Source organism: Triturus cristatus, chromosome 1_2 (genome assembly GCF_964204655.1).
Source record: "Triturus cristatus chromosome 1_2, aTriCri1.1, whole genome shotgun sequence".
In the NCBI taxonomy this organism is placed as follows: domain Eukaryota; kingdom Metazoa; phylum Chordata; class Amphibia; order Caudata; family Salamandridae; genus Triturus; species Triturus cristatus.
In genome coordinates, this window is record NC_140580.1 from 1,080,648,035 (window position 1) to 1,080,674,335 (window position 26,301).

The following is a 26,301-nucleotide window of genomic DNA, read 5'->3' on the forward strand; positions in this document are numbered from 1 at the left end:
TCTACCAGCAGCAAACCTGTGGGAAGAAAACTCCTAAAGCACCCTGCATCTATATCTAGGCGATAGGACCAGTTTAGTGGTTGCCTAACATAATATAAACAATCTATAAACAATAATCAAAAAGTATTCAATAAACAACAAGAAAAGAAACAACCAATACCATGTTTAAAAGTTATATTGCTTTATCTAAAATTAGTCAGAATAAAATCAGAATAAATCATTTCTCATAGTTACCTATTCTAACTAGTGTCAGAACGGGTCAGGACCAGTCTCTCAAAAGTCTTTTCAGGATAAGGTCCTTAGCATCAGTCCTCAGCAACGCAAGTTCACGCAGCAAGGCGACGAAAGAAAGTGCGGGGAGAGCCCTCCCTAAGCTAACATTTTATAATGCAAAATACAATGAAAACCCACATGAATTTGACAAGTAAAACTGTATCACTGAGCAGAACGAAAAGGAAGGGATGTAACTTTGCAACATCTTGAAATCTCCGCTCAGGAAAAGTCATAATACGCAAAACACGGAACAGGAACCAAGAACTAGAAACTATTAAAGTATCCATCTCGCTCATTTCCCTCGGCAAACCGGCTTTAGCACAATGTTCTTTCTGAGGTTCATTGTTCACCAAGGACACATCATTTCTTTTGGAGATCCTCCAAGCTTGCTGATGTCCTCCCGGAAATTTCCATATAAGGACTACCGTCAGTTTTTCTGTTAACTGAACTCCAGCAGGGGTCTCCCTTGTCACATCACAGATTTTGCCTGCACCACAGCTCAGCCAGGCTTCAAATTATTCTCAGTTATTTTCATAAAGGCCTCCATAGGCCACAATAGACCATCTTTAATTAAAGAGACAAAATAAAGATTACTACATCATAATGATTAAACAGTGTTAACCCCACTAACACCCTTATGTGTATGCATTTATCTAGCATTGCGACATATAAAGCATTAATTCAGACAGCATTTTGTGCTCAAAATAAATAGCACACAGCAACGTTTAAACATGAAAAACTTGCACGTTATTGTAAATACGAAAAACAGCACACGCATGCTAACCCTCGTGTAACCTTCTCTTGTGTTAGGACAAACAGGTTGATTAGTGAAACACACTTGCACAAGACTAATAATTAGTTGTTAATTATTAATAATTAATAAAACGCATAGACATGCCAGAGCTTCAAAAGCCCCAGAATTTTCTAACAGAAAACTCTGCTCCAGCAATCCCCCCTTTGGTGATTTTATCACCAAATAAACCCCAAAAAAAAAATTAGTGAAAATTTAGTCCCATTTTTAGGAGAAATCGGAAATGTCTTTTCCCCTTACACAACATTAAACACCAGTCACTCTTTCATCATCTCTCTTAGTCTCTAAATAAACACTCTCCCTCAATTCTTAAAAAAATTAGTGAAAATTTAGTCCCATTTTTAGGAGAAATCGGAAATGTCTTTTCCCCTTACACAACATTAAACACCAGTCACTCTTTCATCATCTCTCTTAGTCTCTAAATAAACACTCTCCCTCAATTCTTCTAATTCAATTTCTTCTGGTTCTCTTTTCGAATTATTCGATTTCTTATTTTTTAAAATTTTCTCTTTCCCTCTCCTGTTTTTATAACACACACACACCAATCTCAGTATCAGCAAAGCAACAATTATACAAGACAAGGGAAACAATATTCTACCTACGATAGTACTACCTATTTTTGCAATAAAATCCTTAACAGCTATCATCTTATTAGCTAGTTTAGTCCATAAACTCCCAGTTTCAAGTGGTACTAAATCTTCATGTAAATCAGTAATATTTTTTATATAGACCTTCAGGTCTCTGCTTTCATCAGGAATGTAAGTGCAACAATGTTGAACTTTCAAAATTCCACAAACTCCACCCTCCTTAGCCAAAAGAATATCAAGGGCAAGTCGATTTTGCATAGACATGGCACGTACGGCACTTAACTCCGTATTTACCAAAAGAAATCCTCCTGCGGTATTTGTCGATAAACTATCAACCACTGTGGACAATTTCCGAATTCCATAAGCATTTAAAGAAATTCCCACTGCTGGAATCAAAACCCCAAAAATATCACCCACAATTTCAGACCAAGTTTCTCTCTTAAAACGTTTTAATAGGTTAATATCTTCTACATCACTTATCCTATCTGTATGAAAAATTTTAGGAAAAACCAAACCCACATAACATGTGCCATACCAATGGTCAGGCAACTTGTAATAAGCCTTGTTCCCACACACATAGTACACTCCTGGAAAAATAGTATCTTCTCCACCTCTGAAACCCCAACCAGTCGCAACGAAGTATGTATCATGGCACTCACTAGTCCCTACAAAATATGTATCATATTGGGATCTCCTTCTGGTAATGCATAGTTTACCCTTCTGCGGTGCATCTAGAGCCAAAGTTGGACTAGCCCCATTTCTCAACTCTTTTCCCATTTCAATGTCCCAAATTGTCTCACTCACTTCATATTTCCCTGCTTTCTCATGCATGTTCACTCTCCTTTCCTCTACCATATCCAGGAAAGCTTTCTCCTCTTCTTTCAAACTGCAAGTTAAATTATTCTTAAAAATGTAATCTAATGTTAGTCCTTTTTCTTCAATAAAAATCTCACCAAAAGTGTTAGCTTCTTTAGCTGGATTCAGCTCTTTGTTCATTGGCAAATGCCCAAAAATACTATCTCTGTTAGACATGTTATAATCTATTTTCCCTAACAAATAAAAAACACTACTTAAAATACTACAAGAAATACCATATGTAGCTGGTAAATGGTGATAAGTAACACCCTCTGAAACGGATGCAGGTAATTGCATGCAGACATAGCAATCCCTCACTTCCATTGTCTTCACATATTCATATAACAGTTTAGAAAAAACATTACTAGAAAAATTGTTAATTGACCTATCTTTGTGTATGTAACTACTACTAATTGGAACTACTTTTTGTGAATTCTTCTCTATAATAGCCATGTTTTCTGTATCCATTCCAAATTCAACCTTAAAAGTAACTAATAAAACTAAAATACCCCATAGAAGCATTAATATTCCAGTACAACAGCAGCACATCCTGCACCACCCTCTAAAGAAGGCACATCTATTTGGGTTATTCTCTATGTTAGCCATTCTGCTTTAACTTCTACTCCACTACAGTAATTAGAACTTCAAATCTCCAACGTTTGTTCCAAACTCTTCAGCTTCTTCAAAGATCCTTCCGTTCACTTAGTCCAAGTGAATCCTTTTTACTCAGTTTGGATACTCATCATTTTTCACTCCAATTTCTTCAACATCAAATTGTATCAAATCTCCAACGTCAGAATCCTCAGTATCTGACTTTTCTCTGATGTCAGTCAAGAGTACTTTCAGAATTTCACCAGTATTTTCCTCAACCACTTCTCTCAAGACCACTTCCGGATTATCTTGAGTCACTGTTTCTTCTTTTCCTTCTTCAGACAGTGTCACATAAGACCATTCCGGTGATCTGTACTTTTGGTTGGGTCTTTTAACTCTTTTTATTTCTACTGGTTCTTTTGTTCTTCTTGATCCTTCTTCTTCAGCCTTTGAAGTTTGACTGGATACCTCATTCACTTGTTCAGCTCCCGATGTATTTGCTCTTATTATCCTGTATCTCAGTCTTTTCACTCTGTTGTTAGGCCAACGATCTCCTTTCACAACCTTTTTCCGTTTTTCCTTAACACTCCTTTCTCCAATCGAAGTTCTCTTTCTCAGAACTCGACCTTCTGTTTGTTCATTCTCATCATCCGATTCTGTTTCAATTGCCTTTTGCTTTCGTTTCTTAGCAGTTTTCTTTTCTTTCACAAATTCTTTCACCACTATTTGAGACTTCCCTACTTCTGTCCCTCCTCGGGTCTCCGACACGCAATCTTCTTGCTGTCTATTTGTCCCTTTACCTAGCTCCTCATCAATGTTCCCTACACCTCCTCGGGGGTCTTCCGCAATCTGTCCCTCTCTATCTTCTTCTGACCCTGTTTCTTCAAGAATAATCTCAAGTGGCTCTTCAATCTCCTCCTCTTCTGATTCAGGAGTAGTCTCAATGTGCTTCCTCTTTTCTTTTCTTTTTCCTCCACTGCTACTTGAAACTTCAGGCTCTTTCACAGAATCAGAATCTGATCTCCCTTCTGATACTCGCAGTGAATCTCTTGAAGCTTTCTCTGCTTCTTTTCTCACTGATTCTGTATCTTCAGGATCTTCACCATCACTGGAATCTGACTCTTCATAATACTCTTCACCAGTTCCCTCTCTCGGACTTGGAATTCTCAGAGTATGACTTGCATGTACCCAGTGTCTTACTCCAGCACACTTTACTGCAGTCGTTGTAGTCAGAATAACTTGTCTTGGCCTTCCCCACCTTGGAATCAAGCAATTTCTTCTTCTGTGCACCTTAATCCTTACCCAATCACCTGGACTCAGATCATGGGCTTGCTTCTTCTCAAGTGTGGTAGCTTCTTCTCCAACCTGGTGAAACACAGAATGAACTGCGTCAGCCAGGCCTTTACAGTAATCCAAAATCATGTCATCAGTTATTGTCATCAACTTATTCACAGGCACGAATGCATGGCGCATTGCACGTCCCATAATGATTTCATGCGGACTCAATCCTGTAGTTCTGTCTGGAGTAGATCTCATAGTCATCAAGACTAGAGGCAGAACATCTGGCCATTTCATGCCAGTGGCTAAGCACATCTTTCCAATTCTGTTTTTGATTGTGCCATTAATCTGCTCAACCACACCAGAAGCCTCTGGTCGGTATGCACAATGTAGCTTCTGCTGTATTTTTAATGCTTCACAAATCAAACTAATGAGTTCATTTTGAAAGTGTCTACCTCTGTCAGATTCAACTGTAACTGGAAACCCAAACCTAGGAATCAACTCCCTCAACAGTAATTTTGCCACTGTTAATCCATCATTCCTCCTTGTCGGGTAAGCTTCCACCCACCTTGAAAATAAACAGACTACCACTAGGACATACCTCAGTCTGTTTACTTGGGGCATTTCAATGAAATCAATTTGCATCCTTGTGAAAGGACCTCCTTCTCTGCCAATTGTCCCTAAACTCACCACTGTCTTTTTCCCAGTGTTAAACTGCTGACAAATTAAACACCTTTGACAGATGCTTTCCGCAATTGTCCTAAACTTTGCATTATACCAGGTCTGTTTAAAGGACCTAATCATCGCGTCCCTCCCCAGATGTCCCTGGCCATGATACATCCTTGCCATTGACGACAAAATTGAGTTTGGCATCACTGGTCTGCCATCTCTGTAGACCCAAACATGGTCTGTTTCTCTTGGAGCACATCCTGCCTTAACCCAATCTCGTTTCTCTTCTTCTCCTGCCTCATCTTGTAACTGTTTTACTTCATCCCACGTTTCTAGGACATTAGTAAACATCACAGAAGGGAAAGACATTTCTTTCTTTTCTCTCTCCCTGTTAATTGATTGATTCAATTTTGCACAATACTGTGCCACATCGTTAGCATACCTGTTGCCAACAGTGATAAAATCCTCTCCTGAAACATGTGCTGCACATTTCACAACTGCTAACTCCTTAGGCAGCTGTATCGCCTCAAGCAATTTTCCAATCAGCTCAGCATTCTTTATCGGAGTTCCACTCGATGTCAAGAAACCTCTTTGTAGCCACAGTTGGCCAAAATCATGCACCACTCCAAACCCATACTGACTATCAGTCAATACAGTTGTTCTCAAATCTTTCCCAATCTCACAAGCTCTCGTCAATGCCACTAATTCAGCAACTTGCGCAGATTTTACTCCTTTCAATGGTGATGCTTCCATAACCTCTGAAACTTTGCACACTGCATATGCTGCACAAAGCACACCATTATCATCTCTCAGGCATGATCCATCCACAAACAGCACATGATCATTCTCAGGCAAGGGAACATCCTTGATATCTGGTCTTGGTTTCGTACAGTACTCAAGCACATCCAAACAATCATGATCATCTTCCATCTTTATACCCACATTCTCAATATCCGGCAAAAGTGTCGCTGGATTCACATTCGTACATCTTTCAAGAGTCACATTTGATGTTCCCAAAATCACTTTCTCATACTTAGTCAACCGACTATTTGACATATGCTGAGTTCTGCTTCTTGTCAAAAGAATCGCCACATTGTGAGGTACGAATACCCTTACAGGATACCCCATTATGATTCCCTCACTCTGTTCCAGGCTTCTGCATGTTGCAGCCACAGATTTTAGACAACCTGGTAAACCCACAGCTACAGGGTCAAGTGTCGATGAGAAGTACGCAATAGGCCTTCTCAATTGTCCATGTTTCTGGATTAACACTGAAAGTGCACATCCATTTCTCTCACTGCAGTACAGTTCAAATTCTTTTTCATAGTCTGGCATACCCAGAGCTGGAGCTTCACACATTTTTGTTTTGAGCTCTTCAAATGCTGCCAATTGTTCTGCATCCAGATCTAACGGATCTGTCATTTCACTTTTCGTCAGCTTAATCAATGGCTTTGCTATCAGGGAAAAATTAATTATCCACTGACGACAATATCCCACCATACCCAGGAACATTCTTACTTCTCTCTGGGTTTTCGGGGCTTTCATTTCTTTGATTATTTTGATCCTGTCAGTAGTCACTTTTCTCAGACCTTTTTCAATATTATGTCCAAGATAATGCACCTCTTTCTTACAAAACTGCAATTTGGCTGGGGATACCTTTAACCCTCCATCTGCCAGATGATTCAGTAAAGCTATGGTATCCACTTCACAAGCTTCACGTGTCTTTGATGCCACAAGCAGGTCATCAATGTATTGCACTAGCACTGAGCTTTCAGGCATGATCAGACTTTCCAACGACCTTTTCAATAACTGATTGAATATCGAAGGACTCTCCGTATACCCCTGTGGGATACGACACCATGCTAAAATACGCTGGCCAAACCTAAATGCAAAAATTGGCTGGCTGTCATGATGTAATGGAATTGAAAAGAATGCATGACACAAATCAATCACTGTATACCACTCAGCATCATGTGGAATTTGATACAGAATCACCGATGGATTTGGCACAATGGGACAACATGCCACCACAATCTGATTAACCTTTCTCAGGTCCTGCACGATCCTGAACTTGCCATTAGGCTTTTTCAGTCCCATTATCGGTGAATTACACGGACTACTCAGTAGTTCTCTTAGGACTCCTTGCTGAATCATTTTCTCAATTATAGGAGTTATCCCTTCAATTATCTCTGGTGTCATTTTGTACTGAGGAATGTTAGGATATGCAATTCCCTCTTTCACTGCAATTTTCACTGGATCTACATTATTCATCAATCCCACATCCTCTCCTGTAAAATCCCAAACTGCTTTTTTCACTGTGTCTCTCAGTACTTGAGGCAGATCCTCCGGATTGAACACTGGAAATGCACCAATTAATTCATTTTCTCTATTTTCTAGAGTCATGCGGTAGAAAACATCATCATCTGGTGTCTCAAAAGCTATTCCATCTGGTGTACAGAAAATTGTGCAGTTCATCTTGCATAATAAGTCCCTACCTAACAGGTTCACTGGACTTGTGTCACAGACAATAAATCTGTGCATGTCTGAAAATTTCCCTATCTGTACTTTCACTGGTTCAGTAAGACGTGTTCTGATTTGTGTATTAGCTACACCAACTACTTGGATTGCTTCATCCGAGAGAGGAAGATTTCTTACATCTGTTGACCTGACAGTTGATCTTGTCGCACCTGTGTCTACTAAAAAAGTAACACTCTCTTCATTTATTTTCCCATCCACAAATGGTCCTGCCTGGTCTATTTCTAGAGTTGCACCAAGTATGCACTCTTCTTCCTCTCCTCGGCACCGTCAATAATCACCTTCAGACTCACTCCCTTCACTCTTTAACAAGTACTGTTGTACCTTGTTAGTGCGTCTTGGTTTGTTTACCTGCTCATCATTGAAGAATCCCGAATCCTGACTGTACTTTTGTACCCCTCTATTCTGCGGTAAAGGTGGTTTTGGCTCTTGACTCTGCTGCTGTCTCACAACTTTCTGCTGTTGTTGCTGTTGCTGCTGGTTATTCCCTTCATTCTGCACCTGTTGATTTAAGGATTTACCCTCATTTAATGGTGGATTAGGACATTCCGACCTCCAATGTCCCAGTTGGCCACAGTTGTGACACGGGAACTTTTTCTTTGCTTCCTCAAGACTTCCTCTTCCTTTTCCTGCAAACCTTGATCTATTCCCTGTATTATTTCCTGGATTATTTGCCTGTTCCACCAACTGTGCTTCCTGTCTTTCTGCAACTTTCACCTGTGCCCACATTGCTTTTTCTTTTAGCTTCCTTTGTTTTGCTTCAATTTCATCACTGAAATATTTTGCATGTCTCAGAATCTCATCTACTTTTTTACTCTGCCAATCCACTGTGTGTTCACGAATTCTCTCACCAATTTCAGGTCTAAGACCATATACAAATCTGTATACAAAATGACTCAAATCTTTGTCACCCAGGTGTTCATCTCCACTGAATTGTTTAAAAGCCAGTATCAGCCTTTCGTAAAAAGCATGAACTGATTCTTTTGCTTCCTGTTGTGTCCGATCTATTTTAACCCAGTCTGTCTCTTTTGGAGGAACTTTACTCTTCAGGTATACCATCACCTGATCGTACTTCCTCATCACTTCTGGATCTGGTGCCCCTGTTCTCGGATCTCTTGGATATTCCTCACTAGGCCAACTCACAACTATTTTACACTCAGTCCACAAGTCTGCTGGAACAATTATATCAAACAGACTATTCAGGTCAACCCACAGCACTTTTGACAATTTCACAAACCTGTCTACCTGTCTATACCACTCGACGGGCTTTTCTCTCAATCGAGGGAAATCATTCGTAAATGATAAAATATCCTGTCTGGTCCATGGAACATGTACATATCCTCCTCCAGGTATTTCTCTCATAGGAAACTGCTCCACTGGTTTCTCTTTTTCTCTCACTGGAAATGCTGAGTAAGTTGTTCTATCTTCAGATTCATCCCTTTTCTTATACCACCTATCCTTCCACTTTTCTACATCACCCCATCTACGCAATAATGCCACCATTTCTTTAATCTGTCCTGTTCTACCAGAATTATTCAAATTCTCTATGTCCTTCTCTGTGAAATCCATCCTGTATGTTTTCTGTAAAGCCTTTACTTTATCAATGTCAACTCCTTGCTCATTTGCTATCGCTCTCAGTCTATCATGTGTACTTCTTGCCCTCCATGTTATGCTCTTACACATGAACAATAATTCACCATCATGATGACTTTTCAGGATTTCTGTCGGAACCGTTCCTGTCACAAGCTCTTCTAATTCTATACGTAATTTAACCACATCAACAACTTGTGAATCTTTATCCTTTTTCTGAAGTACTTTCATCCAGTCATTTAGGTCGTCAACTGTTATTTCCGCAGTTTTTCTCGCTGAAACTATTTTTCTCTGCGGTTCTAAAATTGGCATCCCTAAACTACTAGAATCACTAACATTCATGAATTCATTACCTGTCTCATGTCTTGTTTGTCTCAGGTCATTTATCCCTGTTCCTTTACCTAAATCTCCTGAAGGACCAGCTGAATTATTTGCAATATATGGAACTACCAGCCCATTTTCACTTACTCTCTGTCCATCAAACATAGGAATTACCGGACCTATAGTAACAGGCACTGTAACAGCTTCCATATTCATCGTTAATTCTCTAATTTTCTCAGTCAGTTCTGTTGTCGTCTTTGCTAATTGTCTGGCATTCCTGGCATTTTCCTCTCTGAAAGAACTATTATTTCTTGATTCAGATGTCATTTTTTCTTTCTCAACTGTATCTCTTATCGGAGAAACAACTGGTGTACTCTCTTCCGATTCTGATCTATATGGAGGTGGTCTCTTGTACATCATATCATTCAAGACCTCATCTTCAAACTCTCCATATCTTCTCCTATCTGTCTCAGAAACCCCTTCTTCTGAAGGAGCCGAAGCTTCAACTGTTCTCATAGGATATAATCCATCTGACATGGTAGCATCACGCCATCTTTTCATTCTATCTTGATGTGTCTCACGATCATGTCTCCTCCCAAACATGTACCTGTACTGACCTCCAGTTCTCTGTCTTTCTCGATTTAATACTTCTTCTTCCCATTCCACTAAAGCCTCGAACTGTGTAGGTCTCGGCTTCGGGTCTAGATGTGCCATCTTTTCCCGTAAATTTCTTAACACGGCCAGATTAAATGAACCATGTTCTGGGAATGCTAAAACACCATCTTCTTTAGTATAGCCAACCCAATTCTGCAACCATATACAGGTATGTAATCCATATTTCGCAACCATTAAGGATGCAGGTGTTTTCGCTGGAGGTAGCAACTCACCCTCTCTTGTCTTAACCTCTTTATCCTTGCTAAACCACTTCTTAACCTTTCCAAAGAACGTCTTTTTCTTTTTCTCTTCTTGATAATACATCTTAACAAGCACTTATTAAACTCTCTACTTTTCTAGGTTGAAAACTCAATTCTCGCTAACGCACCAGTCCTGGAGCGTCTACGTCACTAAGCAGCTCTTCCAATCCCTGCGCGACTCACACTAACGCACCAATCCTAGCGCGAACCCTATTCTGAATCACTATCCAATCAGTGCGCGAACCTTCTGACGTCAGTAACCGCTGCAGTCTCTGTCTCCTGTCTCTGTCACTCGTCTACCCCTCCTTTACAAAAAACTCTCAGTAGACTTCGTGTGTCAAAATTTCTACAAATCTATTAGTTACGACATGAAAACATCTCCATTGTCTGCTTCGCTAACCACAGAATAGTAAAAGAGTGTCTATTTCTCAAGAGTCAACAACTTTACATACATCTCATAACTGTTTCCTCTAGGACGTATCCAAAAGAGTCTTACAATCAATAAATGTATATGCATTCACGCACATTCATACGAGAAAAATATAGTACATGCACACAGAATCCTGCTTCCCGAGAACAGCACAACCTGTCTCTGTACAGAATTATAACTCACAACAACTAAGCAGCTTACCTCCGCCCAGTTCTGCAAACAAGCTCAGAGAATACCTATAACTCCTCCCGCAATAAGCTTTAACGGCAATCCTTACGGATCCCTGGGACTTAAGACCAGAGTTTCACAGATAACCTTCACTATGATTCACACTCCTTATATACTAGAAATGTCTAATAGTAACATACAATGTCACTGATTCCGAACCCAGACAATGTGAACGCGCAACTTCAATTGTCACACGTAATTCCTTACAATCCCGCCTTTCCCGAGAGCAGCATATACACCTTCCTCTGCCCTACTACGGAATTGCTTCCACAGCTTCCAAATTCCAGAAGCACTACATTTAACTCAACATAACGACTCCAACATTTAGTATTAGTACATATACCAAAAACATCAAAATAAATCAATAATCAATAAGCTAATTTACAAGCAATCTTATCTTATCAGATCAAGACAACCATCTAAACCATCCTCTGCTACCAGAGAAATTGATACAGATCAGGGTACCTAAAATATGCCCACTACCACAGATAGAGTAATTTCACAGTTACACGCATATACATTCATCATACACTAGGGCCCATTTCACTAACATACGATCCAATACTCTACCAGCAGCAAACCTGTGGGAAGAAAACTCCTAAAGCACCCTGCATCTATATCTAGGCGATAGGACCAGTTTAGTGGTTGCCTAACATAATATAAACAATCTATAAACAATAATCAAAAAGTATTCAATAAACAACAAGAAAAGAAACAACCAATACCATGTTTAAAAGTTATATTGCTTTATCTAAAATTAGTCAGAATAAAATCAGAATAAATCATTTCTCATAGTTACCTATTCTAACTAGTGTCAGAACGGGTCAGGACCAGTCTCTCAAAAGTCTTTTCAGGATAAGGTCCTTAGCATCAGTCCTCAGCAACGCAAGTTCACGCAGCAAGGCGACGAAAGAAAGTGCGGGGAGAGCCCTCCCTAAGCTAACATTTTATAATGCAAAATACAATGAAAACCCACATGAATTTGACAAGTAAAACTGTATCACTGAGCAGAACGAAAAGGAAGGGATGTAACTTTGCAACATCTTGAAATCTCCGCTCAGGAAAAGTCATAATACGCAAAACACGGAACAGGAACCAAGAACTAGAAACTATTAAAGTATCCATCTCGCTCATTTCCCTCGGCAAACCGGCTTTAGCACAATGTTCTTTCTGAGGTTCATTGTTCACCAAGGACACATCATTTCTTTTGGAGATCCTCCAAGCTTGCTGATGTCCTCCCGGAAATTTCCATATAAGGACTACCGTCAGTTTTTCTGTTAACTGAACTCCAGCAGGGGTCTCCCTTGTCACATCACAGATTTTGCCTGCACCACAGCTCAGCCAGGCTTCAAATTATTCTCAGTTATTTTCATAAAGGCCTCCATAGGCCACAATAGACCATCTTTAATTAAAGAGACAAAATAAAGATTACTACATCATAATGATTAAACAGTGTTAACCCCACTAACACCCTTATGTGTATGCATTTATCTAGCATTGCGACATATAAAGCATTAATTCAGACAGCATTTTGTGCTCAAAATAAATAGCACACAGCAACGTTTAAACATGAAAAACTTGCACGTTATTGTAAATACGAAAAACAGCACACGCATGCTAACCCTCGTGTAACCTTCTCTTGTGTTAGGACAAACAGGTTGATTAGTGAAACACACTTGCACAAGACTAATAATTAGTTGTTAATTATTAATAATTAATAAAACGCATAGACATGCCAGAGCTTCAAAAGCCCCAGAATTTTCTAACAGAAAACTCTGCTCCAGCACCTTGATCACACAATGGTGGCAGTGCCATGTTTGGAGGCTTTCTATCTCAGGTAAACATAAACAACATACTTTCTCATGTTCACTTTTTTCCTTATTTTATCTCTGCCCCCTAACTATTTTTATTTGTTTATTTTTAAACAATATAAAACGTTTTGAATGCCTTCTATTGCACATGTTATTCCCAAAAGATTGAATCCTTTCAAATGTTATGTAAGTGATAGATAATACATTATTGTTACACAAAATGGCGCTAACTTCATAGGATTAGTTAATCCATATTAATAATTTCCCCTGTGACATTACTACATGTATTTCTACGCATCTTGAAACTGTCTTGGGATAACTCACACTTGCAACTAGGTAGTTGTTCCTTATAGAGCATATTTGGTATTGTATGTTTATTACCTCATATGACTATTATCTTGAACATTTCCCAAAGTAGTTCATCTTATATTTTCTAATCCTACCACCAATACTTCTCATCAATGTTAATCCTAAACAACCACTGTGTAAGATCTAACTATAGACCGAAACAATTAGGAAACTACAGTAAAGAAAAACGAACCACTTATGTGTAGTTACAGCAAACTTATGTGGTGCATTATGTCGCAGAGTGTGGAGTATATTTTCTATTGTTACTTCATAGAAAATTATGTAAATCCTCTTCTATGTTTAATCCATTAGGATGTTGAGAATCTAGGTTGAGGATATACATACTTTCCAACCTTCGGAGGGCTTTCATTCTATCCCCCCTCTACTTGCGTTTGGTATCAAATCAATCACAAAATAGGACATTTGTGTTTCATCACTCTGATGTACATCAGCACAGTGTCTAAATACTGGGTATGACAAATCCGTGTTCTTGATAGCACACGTGTGTTGTAAGATGCGTTTATGTACTTGTAAAGTCGTGCTACCTATATACCTTTTGTTACAGGCGCAAGTTAGTACATAGATAGCAAAATTGCTCTTACATGTGTATCTGCCCTTGATAGGTATTGGTTTATGAACAAATGGGGAAGTATATACCTTAGTGTTTTTACCTATTCTGCATGCTTTGCATTTAGAGCATTTATAGAACCCCTTCAAACCAGTCAACCAGGCACCAGATCTTACATTTTCTGGACTCGATTTAAACAAGATATCCTTCATGGATTCAGCTCTTCAGTATGTGATACAGGGTTTGATAGGTACCTTGATACCTATGACTGGGTCAGCACACACAATATGCCAATTTTTCTTAACTATCCTTTCAAACTGTTTGTGTTGATTACCGTATGTGGTAATGAACCTCACACTTTCACCCTTTTCCTCCATTTTGTAACTTCCAAATAGTAGTTGTTCTCTTGAAATTTTATAGATTTTTTTTCACTGCTGTATTTAATGTGTGTGAATTATACCCTCTGTCTGTGAATCTTTGTATCATTTCTTCTTGACTCGATTTTATGTGTTGTGGTAGGCTACAGTTTCTTTTGGCGTGCATGAGCTCCCCATAGGGGATCCCGGTTATTACATGCTTTGGATGAAAACTAGTCGCATGCAATATGGAATTGCCTGTGGTACGTTTTCTAAATAGTTTGGTTTCAATTTTACCATTCTTCACAAATATTTCCAGATCTAAGAAATGAATCAACTGTTTACTGGTTTCCCCCATAAAGTGTAGGTTAAGATCATTGTGATTGATGGTATCTATGAAGTTTAAAGCACTTTCTTCTGATCCGCTCCATAAAATGAAGAGGTTATCAATATATCATAACCAAACTACCACATGTTCTTCCCATTGCTTGCTGTGAGTCACTTTGAGAACCCGCTCCTCTCACCAGCCCATGAGTAGACACGCGTAGCTAGGGGAGAAGCAAGCTCCCATCGTGGTTCCGCGTATCTGTCGGTACAGTTGATTATCAAACAAAAACAGATTGTTCTCTAGACACAGCCTCATCATCGTTAATAACATCCTTATGTTTTGATGTAATGCTAAAGGCCTGTTACCTATATATTCACTGACAAAACCAAAGGTTACAAGACTGTTGTAGTTAGGCTCAGATGTCACTCGTACAACACAAGTGAAATTTAGCAGTTCTAGTTAGCTGAGCTTAGTATGCCCGCACTGTACTGCTTGTGACCTCACTTATTGCATCACTCAACATACAGGCTTGCCCATGATCTTTATAACCGGACACGTCACCTTTTCATATCCACCCCAGGTCCCTCCCTGTTAAAAGATGTTATTAAAAGTACAGATGAACTTGAAGAGAGTTGGCTGTCGCAGCCTGTTTTACCGGCAATGGTTGTCCACTTCACTGAGGCCTTCTTAACTATCGAACATTAGTCTGGCCTGCACTGGAATTCTAAATGCTGGTCTGCAGGTTGGACACACATTTATGTTGTACTCGGCTACTCTTCCACCTGGCTTTGTATGAACAATGAACATTTTTAACATGAGTGAGTACCAGATCTACTTTGTGCAAGCAAAGATGATTTTCATGCTTGGCTATATACAGAAGCCTTCCAGGAAACAAGCTTGTCAGACTCCAAACGGTTAGCCTTTGAAGCTGGAACCATATCACACTTACCTTGAAGACCCCGTACTGGCTTCCCATCAAGATTAGAATGCAATTTTACGTATCCATGCCAGGTTCACGTTCCCTCTCTAGACTGCAGATCCTGCTCGCCCAGTCATTCTAGAAAAATAGATATCAGCCAGGTGAAACCAACTCAGCATCTTCCCATTCAGGTACAAACATTGTGAGATCAGATGCATTTGCATAGAGGATTCATCACTTTTGAACACCCTCTCTTCACTCATGAAACTACAAGGAGACATTAGAACGTTTTGTAAGGTTATGAAGAACTATTTCTTATCATATTATACCAACTAGCAACCACTAGCCACAGTAGCCTCCTGCTTCATGAACTTTACTCAGTCCCTTTTAATACTGTTTGTCGGCCGGGTACACACCATTGACTGAGCCTCCTCACTAACAAACCTCGTGGATTATGTAATTTTTCTGTGGCTCTCATCTTAGTATTTAAAAATAAATATAAAAAGACTAACCAGAAAGGTAGAAAAATGTACTTTTAAGCAGAAAAGAAAAGGAGGCAGACAAATATTCAGCAGACGGCATTGAGGAGGAGGGAGCTGGTTGTGTTTCAGGACCATTTTGTTGGGAATGATTTCTAAGTACCAGTCAAACACAAGCCTACTCCCCCTTGTTTTCTGGGAATGTCATTATTTGTTGAACATTGCAAGGCTTTGGAATGTTATTCACTGCTGTTGGCAGGCGTGCCACCCTGATGTTAGCAACTGCTCTGAAGTGTGATGTGTATCATTGTCCATGGTAAGTAAGACCTGACCAGGGATCCATAGATGCCGCCATCCTCAGTCCTTGTCTTCTTCCATTGATCTCGTCCTCTTAGATGGCTCATTCGTACAGTCGGCTGATCCAGCAGTGGAGGGAGAGGGCATCCACAGGGCAGGCAGAGACCCGTAGAGTTCTGGCGGAAATGCTGACCCCTTCAGGTGATTATTATTTTTTTAGTATTAATATTTGAATTCCAAAGTCCCACACTTGGATCACATGGTAATAATTCCTTTCAGCCATGATGGTCCTGGCTAGGTGCAGAGTGGCCATAACTTGGATGGGACAAAGGAGCCCGCATATAGCAATGTGGCTTAGGGACGTAGAGGAGTGGGCCCTAGCGGAGGAAATCCATATGAAACTGCATCGAAAAGATAAGCTCCAGACCGACCTAACTGAATGGCGGGAACTCTGTAACTCTGCCCTCAATCCTGGTGACTCTAAGAGTGATCAGCATGACACTGAGCAGTGAGAGAGTGGAACGGATGGAGATGAGAGCGGACTGGGGCTATAGTGGGTGGGCGTGGAAGGGTTGTGCACCCCCCTCTAGCATACATGTGAAGATTGGCAGAATGTTGGCCTTCGGACACCAAGTGTTGTGCAAGTGATGTTTATGTATTAATGAATGCTGCATTGTTTGTTAAAAAACTGAAAATAAATTCTTTAAAAAAAAAATCCTTTCAGCCACTTGGAGTCATCCACAGTTACCTCACTGAATAGATCGACCTTTCCACAAATCACACACCAGGACTATGGTCAAAGAGAAATTTAAGAGCAGTGTGAAAAGGTAAGAGTAACAAAAGGCCATACATGTGATAGACACATGCTACAGCAGAAATACTGCCAAAATTACATTACAGTATAGGGTCACTATAGGTAGTGCAGATTTATTAATCCATCCCTTGCAGACAACATTAAATTGAAATATGCAGATGGAGGGGATAATTTAAAGCTTGACGGAAGGGGCCATTCCGTGGATATCTGGATCCACCAAATTTGCGGTTCCGCTGCCTCATTAAGAGGTGAGGGAATTGCTTGGTTTCACATGGAGGAGCCTCTGTGGGCTACACCTTCACATATCAAAAAATCTAACAGGCTGCTCTACATATTTATTTGTAGGAACGCATATAAGTCGTTAAATTAATATATCTCTCAGGCTAAGCCATGTACTTACACCAAAAATTATATGAGTCAATTATTGAAACAGCATTTATTTTTATCTTGCTATTGTTCAAAAGACAACAAATCAATACAAGAATCTATTCTTTACATAATAAAATATATACAACAGTAACACAGGCCCTTCATAATGAAAATTACCATGTACTACCTTTCATACGACATTCATGCAATCTCACATTCAAATATACCCATTCAAATCGTGAACCCACACTTGACATTCATCAAGAATTGTTATAACTGGTTCTGATACAACATCCATATACATGTGCAAAAATAGAACAATTATTTCTTTAAATAAAACAATCCGGTTGCTAGTGTACAGTCCTCTACTTATAGAGTCGTGCTTCAGAAGATTACAATATATCTTATTATGGATAATTTGAAAACAAACTAAATTAACATTGATTTGTTTTACATGAAGCAGACAATAAGGTGTACATGTAAGGAACAGAAAAGATCAAAACACGCCAACTCGCGTTTCGGTGTTGTCACCCCCTGTCCGGGGTATCACCTTCTTCAGGGCGTGAAGGTACATTTGTATCAAGAGTTCATGGGGCCTAACAGCGGTTAAAGACCGAACACGATGAAATTACTAAGATGGAAGGTCAAGAACGGGATGAAAGGACCAATGAGTCTGGAACGGGCGAGAATCGGCCGACCAGGCGAGAAATCTGCGTTTTCGTAACTGCTTTAATGTCACAAGTTTTACATAAACAGTCGAAAAATCTTGAGGCGAGATCGATTTAGTTTTACTGTGCCTTTAATGGATGACCTATACGGCATATTATAGAAAATGATAAAGGTCCTCACTAGTGTTGAGGCCTGCTGGTGCCTTAGTGTTAAATTGCAAAATGTATTTGCTTTCTGTTTGTTGTAGCAACCTTTCCCTATTGCCTCCTCTTCTTAGTGTAGGGATGCAGTCAATCACTGAGTACCTATGGTGTTCCAGGTTGTTGTGATGTGTTTCCTTAAAATGTATTGCCACCGGGTATGTGGGGTCGCTATTCACGATGGCTCTGAGGTGTTGAAGGATGCGCATGTGTACAGCTAACTTGGTGCTCCCAATGTAACTAAGCCCACAGTCACATTCCAGCATGTAAATGGCGTATTCTGTTCTGCATGTAAGGTGTTGTTTGATGATGAGATGTGTTTTTCTGAAGGTGGAATCAAGTTGTGTAATGTTTTTTCCAAACTTGCAGGCCCTACAACTGTTGCATTTAAAAAAGCCCTTCCTGTCAGAGAGCCAGTTAGCCGTGCTCTTGATTTCAGGACTATTTTTGACTAGAGCGTCATGCATGGATCTGGCACGTTTGTATGTGATGTCTGGATAAGGAGCAACTAGAGGGCCCAGAGTTGGGTCTGATCTGATGATACCCCAATTTCTGTTGATAACTGATCTGATAGCTCTCACTTCCGTGTTATGAGTGATAATGAGTATAGTGCTGACTGTTTTTTTGATCTCACTAGTTGTGATGTTGCTACTGTCTGGATCAGAGGTGCCTTCTGTGGATGTATGCCCTTCAGTGGAGAAATTGATGTCCCTTTCTGCGCCAGAGCTCCCAATCCCAGTGAGGAGAGCCTCTTGGGGTTGAACGTTGGCTCTCTTCATAGCTTTGTTGATGTTAGCTAAGGAGTATCCTCGTGTTCTAAACCTCTTGGCTGCCTCCTTTTGACATGTCAAGAGATCAGTAGGTGAGCTGCAGATCCTCCTTATTCTGAGCATTTCTCCATAGGGGATGCTTGCTATTAAGTGCCTGGGATGGAAACTCGAGGCGTGCAGGACTGAGTTGCCCGCCGTGGGCTTTCTGTGTAATTTGGAGTGCAGTGCGCCGTTAGCTATGTATAGGGTAACATCTAGGAATTCAATAGATGTATGGCTAATGTTGGCATTGAATTCTAGATTCAAGGTGTTCCTGTTAATCTGTGTGATGAACGTGTTAGCACTCTCAGAACTGGCCATCCAGATTAAGAACACGTCATCGATGTACCTTAGCCAAGTGATAATGTTATCGTTCCAAGCTGTGATGTGTTCTCCTTTGAGGACCTGTTTCTCCCACCAGCTTACATGAAGACATGCATAGCTGGGTGAGAAACAGGCCCCCATGGCTACTCCCAATAGTTGTTGGTACACCGTTTTGTTGAACAAGAAGTAGTTGTGTGTGAGGCTCCAATGAATGAGCTTGAGGAGCATCGCATTATGGTTGTGGCAATGTATAGGCTTTTTATCTAGGAAGGTTTGCAGGCGTCCAACCCATCAGTATGTTGAATGCTAGTATACAAGGAAGTGAGACATTATGCCATGGGATATCCTTGATCTTGCATAAGAAGTCACTGGTATCTTTGATGTAAGAAGGCTGGCTGGAGACAAGATCTTGGAGAAAAAAGTCCACATATTTTGATATGTTTTCACATATACTTTTGCGTGCAGATATGATGGGTCGCCCTGGAATAGGGGAGGAGTTTTTATGCACCTTGGGAAGGAAATAAAGGAAGGGCAAGACAGGTGATTCTGTACTAAGAAAAGCAGTTTCATCCTTACTCAATAGTCCTTGCGTTCTGCAATCATTCAGAAGCTTCCTTAATTCTTTGTTGGTGACAGCTACTTCTTTGTGATTGGAGATTTTGTAACAGTTTCTGTCCAATAGATGTCTGTTAGCCTCTTCAAGATACATATGTCTTGGCCCGAGCACAATGTTTCCCCCTTTATCTGACTTGTTGATGATTACTTCATTTTCATTTTGAAGTTTGGTCATGAGTCTGTGATATTTGAGGTTTTGTTTGTAGAGTCTGGCTGATTTCCTTGCTGTTTTGAGGTGAAGTGCTTTAAGCTCATCAATAATCACATCATTGTATATATATCGATGGCATCTTTAGGCATCACAGGGGTAAAAACAGAATGTTGCCTGAAAGGGCTTGGTATTTTAATTTGGATTGTTATTCCTTCATTAAGGCCAAGTTGTTGTGTGCTTACAGAGGTGTCGGGGGTTTCTAGTTCAGTCAATGTGCGGATGACTGCAATATATGCAACTGAAAGGGAAACATTCATTGGTGTCAATTCTTGATCAGTCCGGTTACTTTGTTTCAGTTTAAAGGATTTCAAAAACTTAAATTTTCTGATGAACTTAAATACATCAATGCGAGTGCTGCTGTAGTCGAAACTGCTCTCGGGGCAGAATGTGAGGCCTAGCGAAAGAAGCTGTTTTTCTGCCTCAGGCACAGACTCTGAAAGCTGGTGTGAAGAAGGATGGTAGTTTATTCACATATCAGGAAAAGGTCCAACATGACGCTTTTCGGCTGCCAACATAGTGCTCTAAGTGGACATGTGCAGTATATATACAGGTGAAGGTGATTGGAGGCAGTAGTCTGCTTGCCATGTTCATTGTAGTGAGTAGACATTTTACTACATCTAACGCCAGAAGGGGGAACAACCTTTACAACGCAACTTTTACTACGCACTACACTTACAACGCATTTTTTACAACGCAACATCCACTACAACGCATGCCATTACATCGCAGGACACTACAACGCATTTTTTAAAACTACCTTTACAACGCATTCCATTACATCGCATACTACCTTTACAACGCATACCATTACAACGCATAATATTATATTAAAACCCCTACACTATCCAACACTTACCCTACTGTTGCACCCCCTGGAGTTAGAATAGTAATTTTTACCCCTATACTATCCAACACTTACCCTACTGTTGCACCCCCTGGAGTTAGAATAGTAATTTTTACCCCTATACTATCCAACACTTACCCTACTGTTGCACCCCCTGGAGTTAGAATAGTAATTTTTACCCCTATACTATCCAACACTTACCCTACTGTTGCACTCCCTGGAGTTAGAATAGTAATTTTTACCCCTATACTATCCAACACTTGCCCTACTGTTGCACCCCCTGGAGTTAGAATAGTAATTTTTACCCCTATACTATCCAACACTTACCCTACTGTTGCACCCCCTGGAGTAAGAATAGTAATTTTTACCCCTATACTATCCAACACTTACCCTACTGTTGCACCCCCTGGAGTAAGAATAGTAATTTCTACCCCTATACTATCCAACACTTACCCTACTGTTGCACCCCCTGGAGTAAGAATAGTAATTTTTACCCCTATACTATCCAACACTTACCCTACTGTTGCACCCCCTGGAGTTAGAATAGTAATTTTTACCTCTATACTATCCAACACTTACCCTACTGTTGCACCCCCTGGAGTAAGAATAGTAATTTTTACCCCTATACTATCCAACAATGACCCTACTGTTGCACCCCCTGGAGTAAGATTAGTAATTTTTACCCCTATACTATCCAACAATTACCCTACTGTTGCACCCCCTGGAGTAAGATTAGTAATTTTTACCCCTATACTATCCAATACTTACCTTAAATGCAATGTAATATTATGCGTTGTAATGGTATTAGTTGTAAAGGTAGTATGCGATGTAGTGGAATGCGTTGTAAAGGTAGTTTTTAAAAATGCGTTGTAGTGTCCTGCGATGTGATGGCATGCGTTGTAGTGGATGTTGCGTTGTAAAAAATGCGTTGTAAGTGCATGCGTTGTAAAAGTGTGCGTTGTAATGACGTACATCCCGCCAGAAGTCATGCGTGAAATTTTACTACAAGAAGGAAAGCAAGTGTCAAATGACATGAATATATATATATATTTTGAGGTGAGCAGATTCAGAGTGTTGCTGGGGTGCTCTAAACAGGAGCTGCCTTCCACCTAAACTTTGGAATTACCCAGAGTTCTCTGCTTCTCTTTTACATAATTTATGCACCACTCTAAGCCTCAAAGGGTATTGTTTTAACTTATACTAGGTGCTCCTTTGTCTCTGGCCAAAGCTAAACCTCTCTGAAGAGCTATAATGATAGCAAAACATGTGTCAGGGGTTGCTTGTATTCATTTCAGGTTGGCTTGAATTATATTTTATCAATCCTAGGTTGTAATACTGTGCCTGGAGTGGTAAATGGCTTTTGCCATTTTACCGCTTGTAGTGGATGGCACTGTGCTAATCCTATCCACACAAAGGGAGCTGAGGGGCCATCACCAGACTGATTGGCCTTCCTGAGCTAGAGTGGTGGGAGGAGTTGTCATTGGCACCTGAATAGGGATGTACCTGTCCTCACACAAAGCTGTCTCCGCCCCCTGTAGTGTGTCTGAAGCCAGGTCAGGGAAAGGCAGGGTCTTGTGCTCTACAAAGAATTTCCTTTTCAGTTTGCATTCTTCAATGGCAGAAAGGGGATAAGTATTGGACCCCTAACACTCTCAAATCAGATGAGTTCTGCACTAAAGGACACTCTGCCAGGAAGAAGAGCTCGATCCTGTAGGGGGAACTGACACTGCCTGTTCCTTTGTTGTCCTGGCCTGCCGCTTGCTGCTTCTGTCATGGGAGTGAAAGGACTGGACTTTTCTTTCTTTATCCTGCTTCCAAGGTTCTCCAAGGGCTTGTGTGTGCTTGCCTCCTGTTAAGAAGTCTCATTGCTATCAAAGACTTCACCTACCAGTGCCTGGGCTCTTCTGCTGAGAGTTCGGACTTGCCAAGTGGTGCCAAACCAGTTTCTAGGCCCTTGGAAGTAGAATCTGGTGAACTGAAGGAGAAAGTCCACGCATCGACTTCCAGCGTCTGTTTTTATCGACTCATTGTTACAAACTTCGACGTATCACCACTGCCAGCACCGGAGTGCGGTTCCCGATCGGTGCATCTACTCTGGCTTTCACTGAAGGCCCCAGCTATTGGTCTCAGCGCATTAGAAGAACCGCCGCAACTTTATTTTCGAGCACCGCATCACGGAAGTCCGTGGCACACCACTCCAACTCTGATGCAGCGCCTGCTTCATCGCTGTGGAATTGACGCAGCGCGTCTGGATTTTTGACTCATCGTATCTGGGTGCTCATTTCTTCATTAATGTTGCCTAGCAATAAGGAACCAAGGCCACATGTCCGGAGATCGACTCATCACCTCCCCTTCCAGTAGGAAACTGATGCGTCGCCTCCCCTGACAGTAAGGAACCGACGCATCACCTTCCATACCGAGCAGAAAGGAACCGAAGCTTCACCTCCCCTGGCAGTAAGGAACGGACGCATCACCTCCCCTGAGAGTAAGGAACTGACGCATCGCTTTGCTTTTCCAGCGCCTCACCTCCCCTGCACCTTGCACAGTCTTTGATTTGACGTATCTAAGGTACGTTGTGCTAGAAGTAACGTATCTATTGATTTCTATAGACTAAACTTGCTTATCCTTTAAAAAGTGATATCTTTACATGTGTTTGTTGGATTTTGTTATTTTGGGCTTGTTTTATTCAGATAAATATTTTTCTAAACTGATGTGGACTCCTTTTGTAGTGTTTTCACTGTCTTATTGTGTGTGTGTATGTACAAATGCTTTACACATTGCCTCTGAGATAAGCCTGACTGCTCATGCAAAGCTACCAAGGGGGTGAGCAGGGGTTATCTTAGCTGTGTGACTCCCTTATCCTGACTAGAGTGAGGGTCCCTACTTGGACAGGGTGTAAACCACTGCCAACTAGAGACCCCATTTCTAACTCTATCTATCTATCTATCTATCTATCTATCTATCTATCTATCTATCTCAAGGTGTGATCAAGGCTGAACCGCATCATAAAGATGTAATTTTGCCACCAATAAACCTCTGATTTTGCACTTCTACTGCCTTGTGTGAACGGTGTTTCCTTTCTGAATTTGTCTACTGAGTTTGCTCCCTCAGGCTTTGCCCGTCCACCTCAATTGGATGTAGGTTCTCTTTTTAGGAGAAGCTGGTTTGTTTGTCACTTTTACAGTTGTGTTTTTTCAGTGAAAATATATATGTTTCTTTACCATAGCAATAAAAAGGGGGCAATTTAAAAAGGTGTATGGAGTTATAAGTTGCAATTGCAGTTGTAAATTAAAATTAGTTGGGTTTTTAAAATATTGAATGGAATATAAAATAACATGAGTTATAATAGACTTCAGTCTAAAACAAATGAAATTTCAAAGTTTAAATCTTTTTTTTTTTTTTATATTTTTTTATTGACTTTTATGACAGCAAATAAAATAGTTGACCGAGCATTACAAATCAAGCAAATAATTGAGATAAATAATTAAACAGAGCTAGACATCGCTTTAACAACAATAACATGAGTAGACAGATGAGATTTTTAGGATTGAATCCAATTATAAATAGGGGCCCAAATTTTTAAACCGAAAGCTTTCTTTTTCTTCCCCTTTAGACAGTACACAGCTTTCTCTAATTGATAAATATTTAACAATTTAGATTGCCACTGAAAAAATGAAGGAGGATCAACATCAAGCCAATGAGAGGTTATACAATATCTAAAAATAGACATGGACATGAATAGAAAACCTTCTTCAGCTCTTGTCTGCAGCCTATCAGGATTTGATTGGATGCCAAGTATTACAAGTTCAGCAGAAAGTATTACTGGTGAATTCATGATGTTGTTTGAGAACTTTTGAATTTCAGCAATAAATTGGGTTAGGTTGGGACAGAGAAAAAACATATGAATAGAATTTGCACCAAGAAATCCACATCGGCTACATTTATCACCTCTATTAGCTTTCCACTTCAATAGTTTAGCAGGGGTATAATATAAATCAAATATACTCATAAAGAATTGACTTTTTAAAGATCCATTACAAAAAACTAGATCGGACAGTACCAATGCATCAGAGACATTAATACTATTTATCCCCAAGTCCCTTTGTCATTTTATATTAAATAGTTCAAGATTGTCTTCTAATCGGTTTATCATTGTCTGATAGATCACCCCGATTCTATTTTGTCTCCGGCAGCATTCCAATATATCAATTTTCTGAATTTTATTAGTATTCAATAATTTTTTTGTGTTTAGAAAACTACGTATTTGCAGATATTTAAAAAAATCGGCTTTGGGCAAAATATATTGTTGTTGTAAATACGTAAATGTTACAAATTGATCTTCTTGATAGAGATCCCCTAAACAGGATATGTTTAGACTTTGCCAGCGCTGCATAATATGATCTGTGAATATTGTTGGGAGCATCGGATTATCAAATAGTGGTGTATAGTAACTAAAATTAATATTCAAACAAAATCTTTTCTTAAATTGCTTCCATATCTGGTAAGCCGTTAATATGACTTTAAATCTTGTTTTTTTATAATAACTTGGTTCAGAAAAACATACTAGACATCGTCGTGCTTGAGTACCAAGAATCCTTACATAAATTGATGGATATGTGGAATCATCTGTTATTATTTCTCGAAAAATTAGAACGCTCATAAGCCTAAGCGATACAGCCAGGTAATATAAACGAAAATTCGGCATTCCCCACCCTCCTCTAAGCGTAGGTAGGGTACACCAATTAAGATACCTCCTAGCTCTTTTGTATCCCCATAAAAATCTTGAAATTATTCTATCTAGTTTGCTGAAAAAACTAGAGGGGAACAATAAAGGTATAGTCCGAAAAAAATAAAGAAATTTAGGAAAAAAGCATCTTGACAGCATTAGTACGACCATAAAGAGAAAGATGTAAATTGTTTAACCTTTCAAGAGACGTATTTGTGGAAAAAAGTAAAGGATCAAGATTGAGCCCTATAATATCTTCCACCTTAGCAGACAGTTTCACACCTAAGTAAAGGGCCGTAGTTGAAAGTGTCAAATCGGTTGGTGAACCGACAGCAGAATGAATTATCTGTGTTTTTGCTATATTTAGTTTGTAGCCAGAGTATAAGCCAAATTCACGAGCTAGTTCTATGATTTTAGGTAATGCTAAATTGATATTTGAAGGGACAATCGCGACATCGTCAGCGTAAGCAAAGATTTTATATTCAAATTGATGAATTATAACCGGGGGGATGCTTTCCTGATTCATGAGTTT

At 39.9% G+C, this 26,301-nt stretch overlaps 2 protein-coding genes across 6 annotated transcripts in view; one reads left to right on the plus strand and one right to left on the minus strand.

Moving 5' to 3' along the window:
- Nucleotides 1–26,301, plus strand: part of LOC146868700 (uncharacterized) — a 133,655-nt gene that overhangs the window by 61,659 nt on the left and 45,695 nt on the right. For 4 of the 5 annotated variants that reach the window (XM_085613313.1, XM_085613335.1, XM_085613345.1 and 1 more), the window contains exon 10: nucleotides 16,287–16,389. The exons of the other annotated variant lie outside the window; for it this stretch is intronic. In XM_085613313.1, the coding sequence (XP_085469439.1) occupies nucleotides 16,287–16,389 (103 nt within the window). The remainder of the gene's footprint in view (nucleotides 1–16,286; nucleotides 16,390–26,301) is intronic. 5 annotated transcript variants of the gene reach the window in all.
- The window catches only part of GPSM1 (G protein signaling modulator 1), a 982,732-nt gene continuing 965,851 nt past the window's right edge, over nucleotides 9,421–26,301 (minus strand). Inside the window, exons 15-16 of the transcript XR_014963238.1 lie at nucleotides 15,443–15,550; nucleotides 9,421–12,484 (exon numbers count right to left, since the gene is read on the minus strand). The gene's annotated coding sequence lies outside the window, so the exon portion shown is untranslated. The remainder of the gene's footprint in view (nucleotides 12,485–15,442; nucleotides 15,551–26,301) is intronic.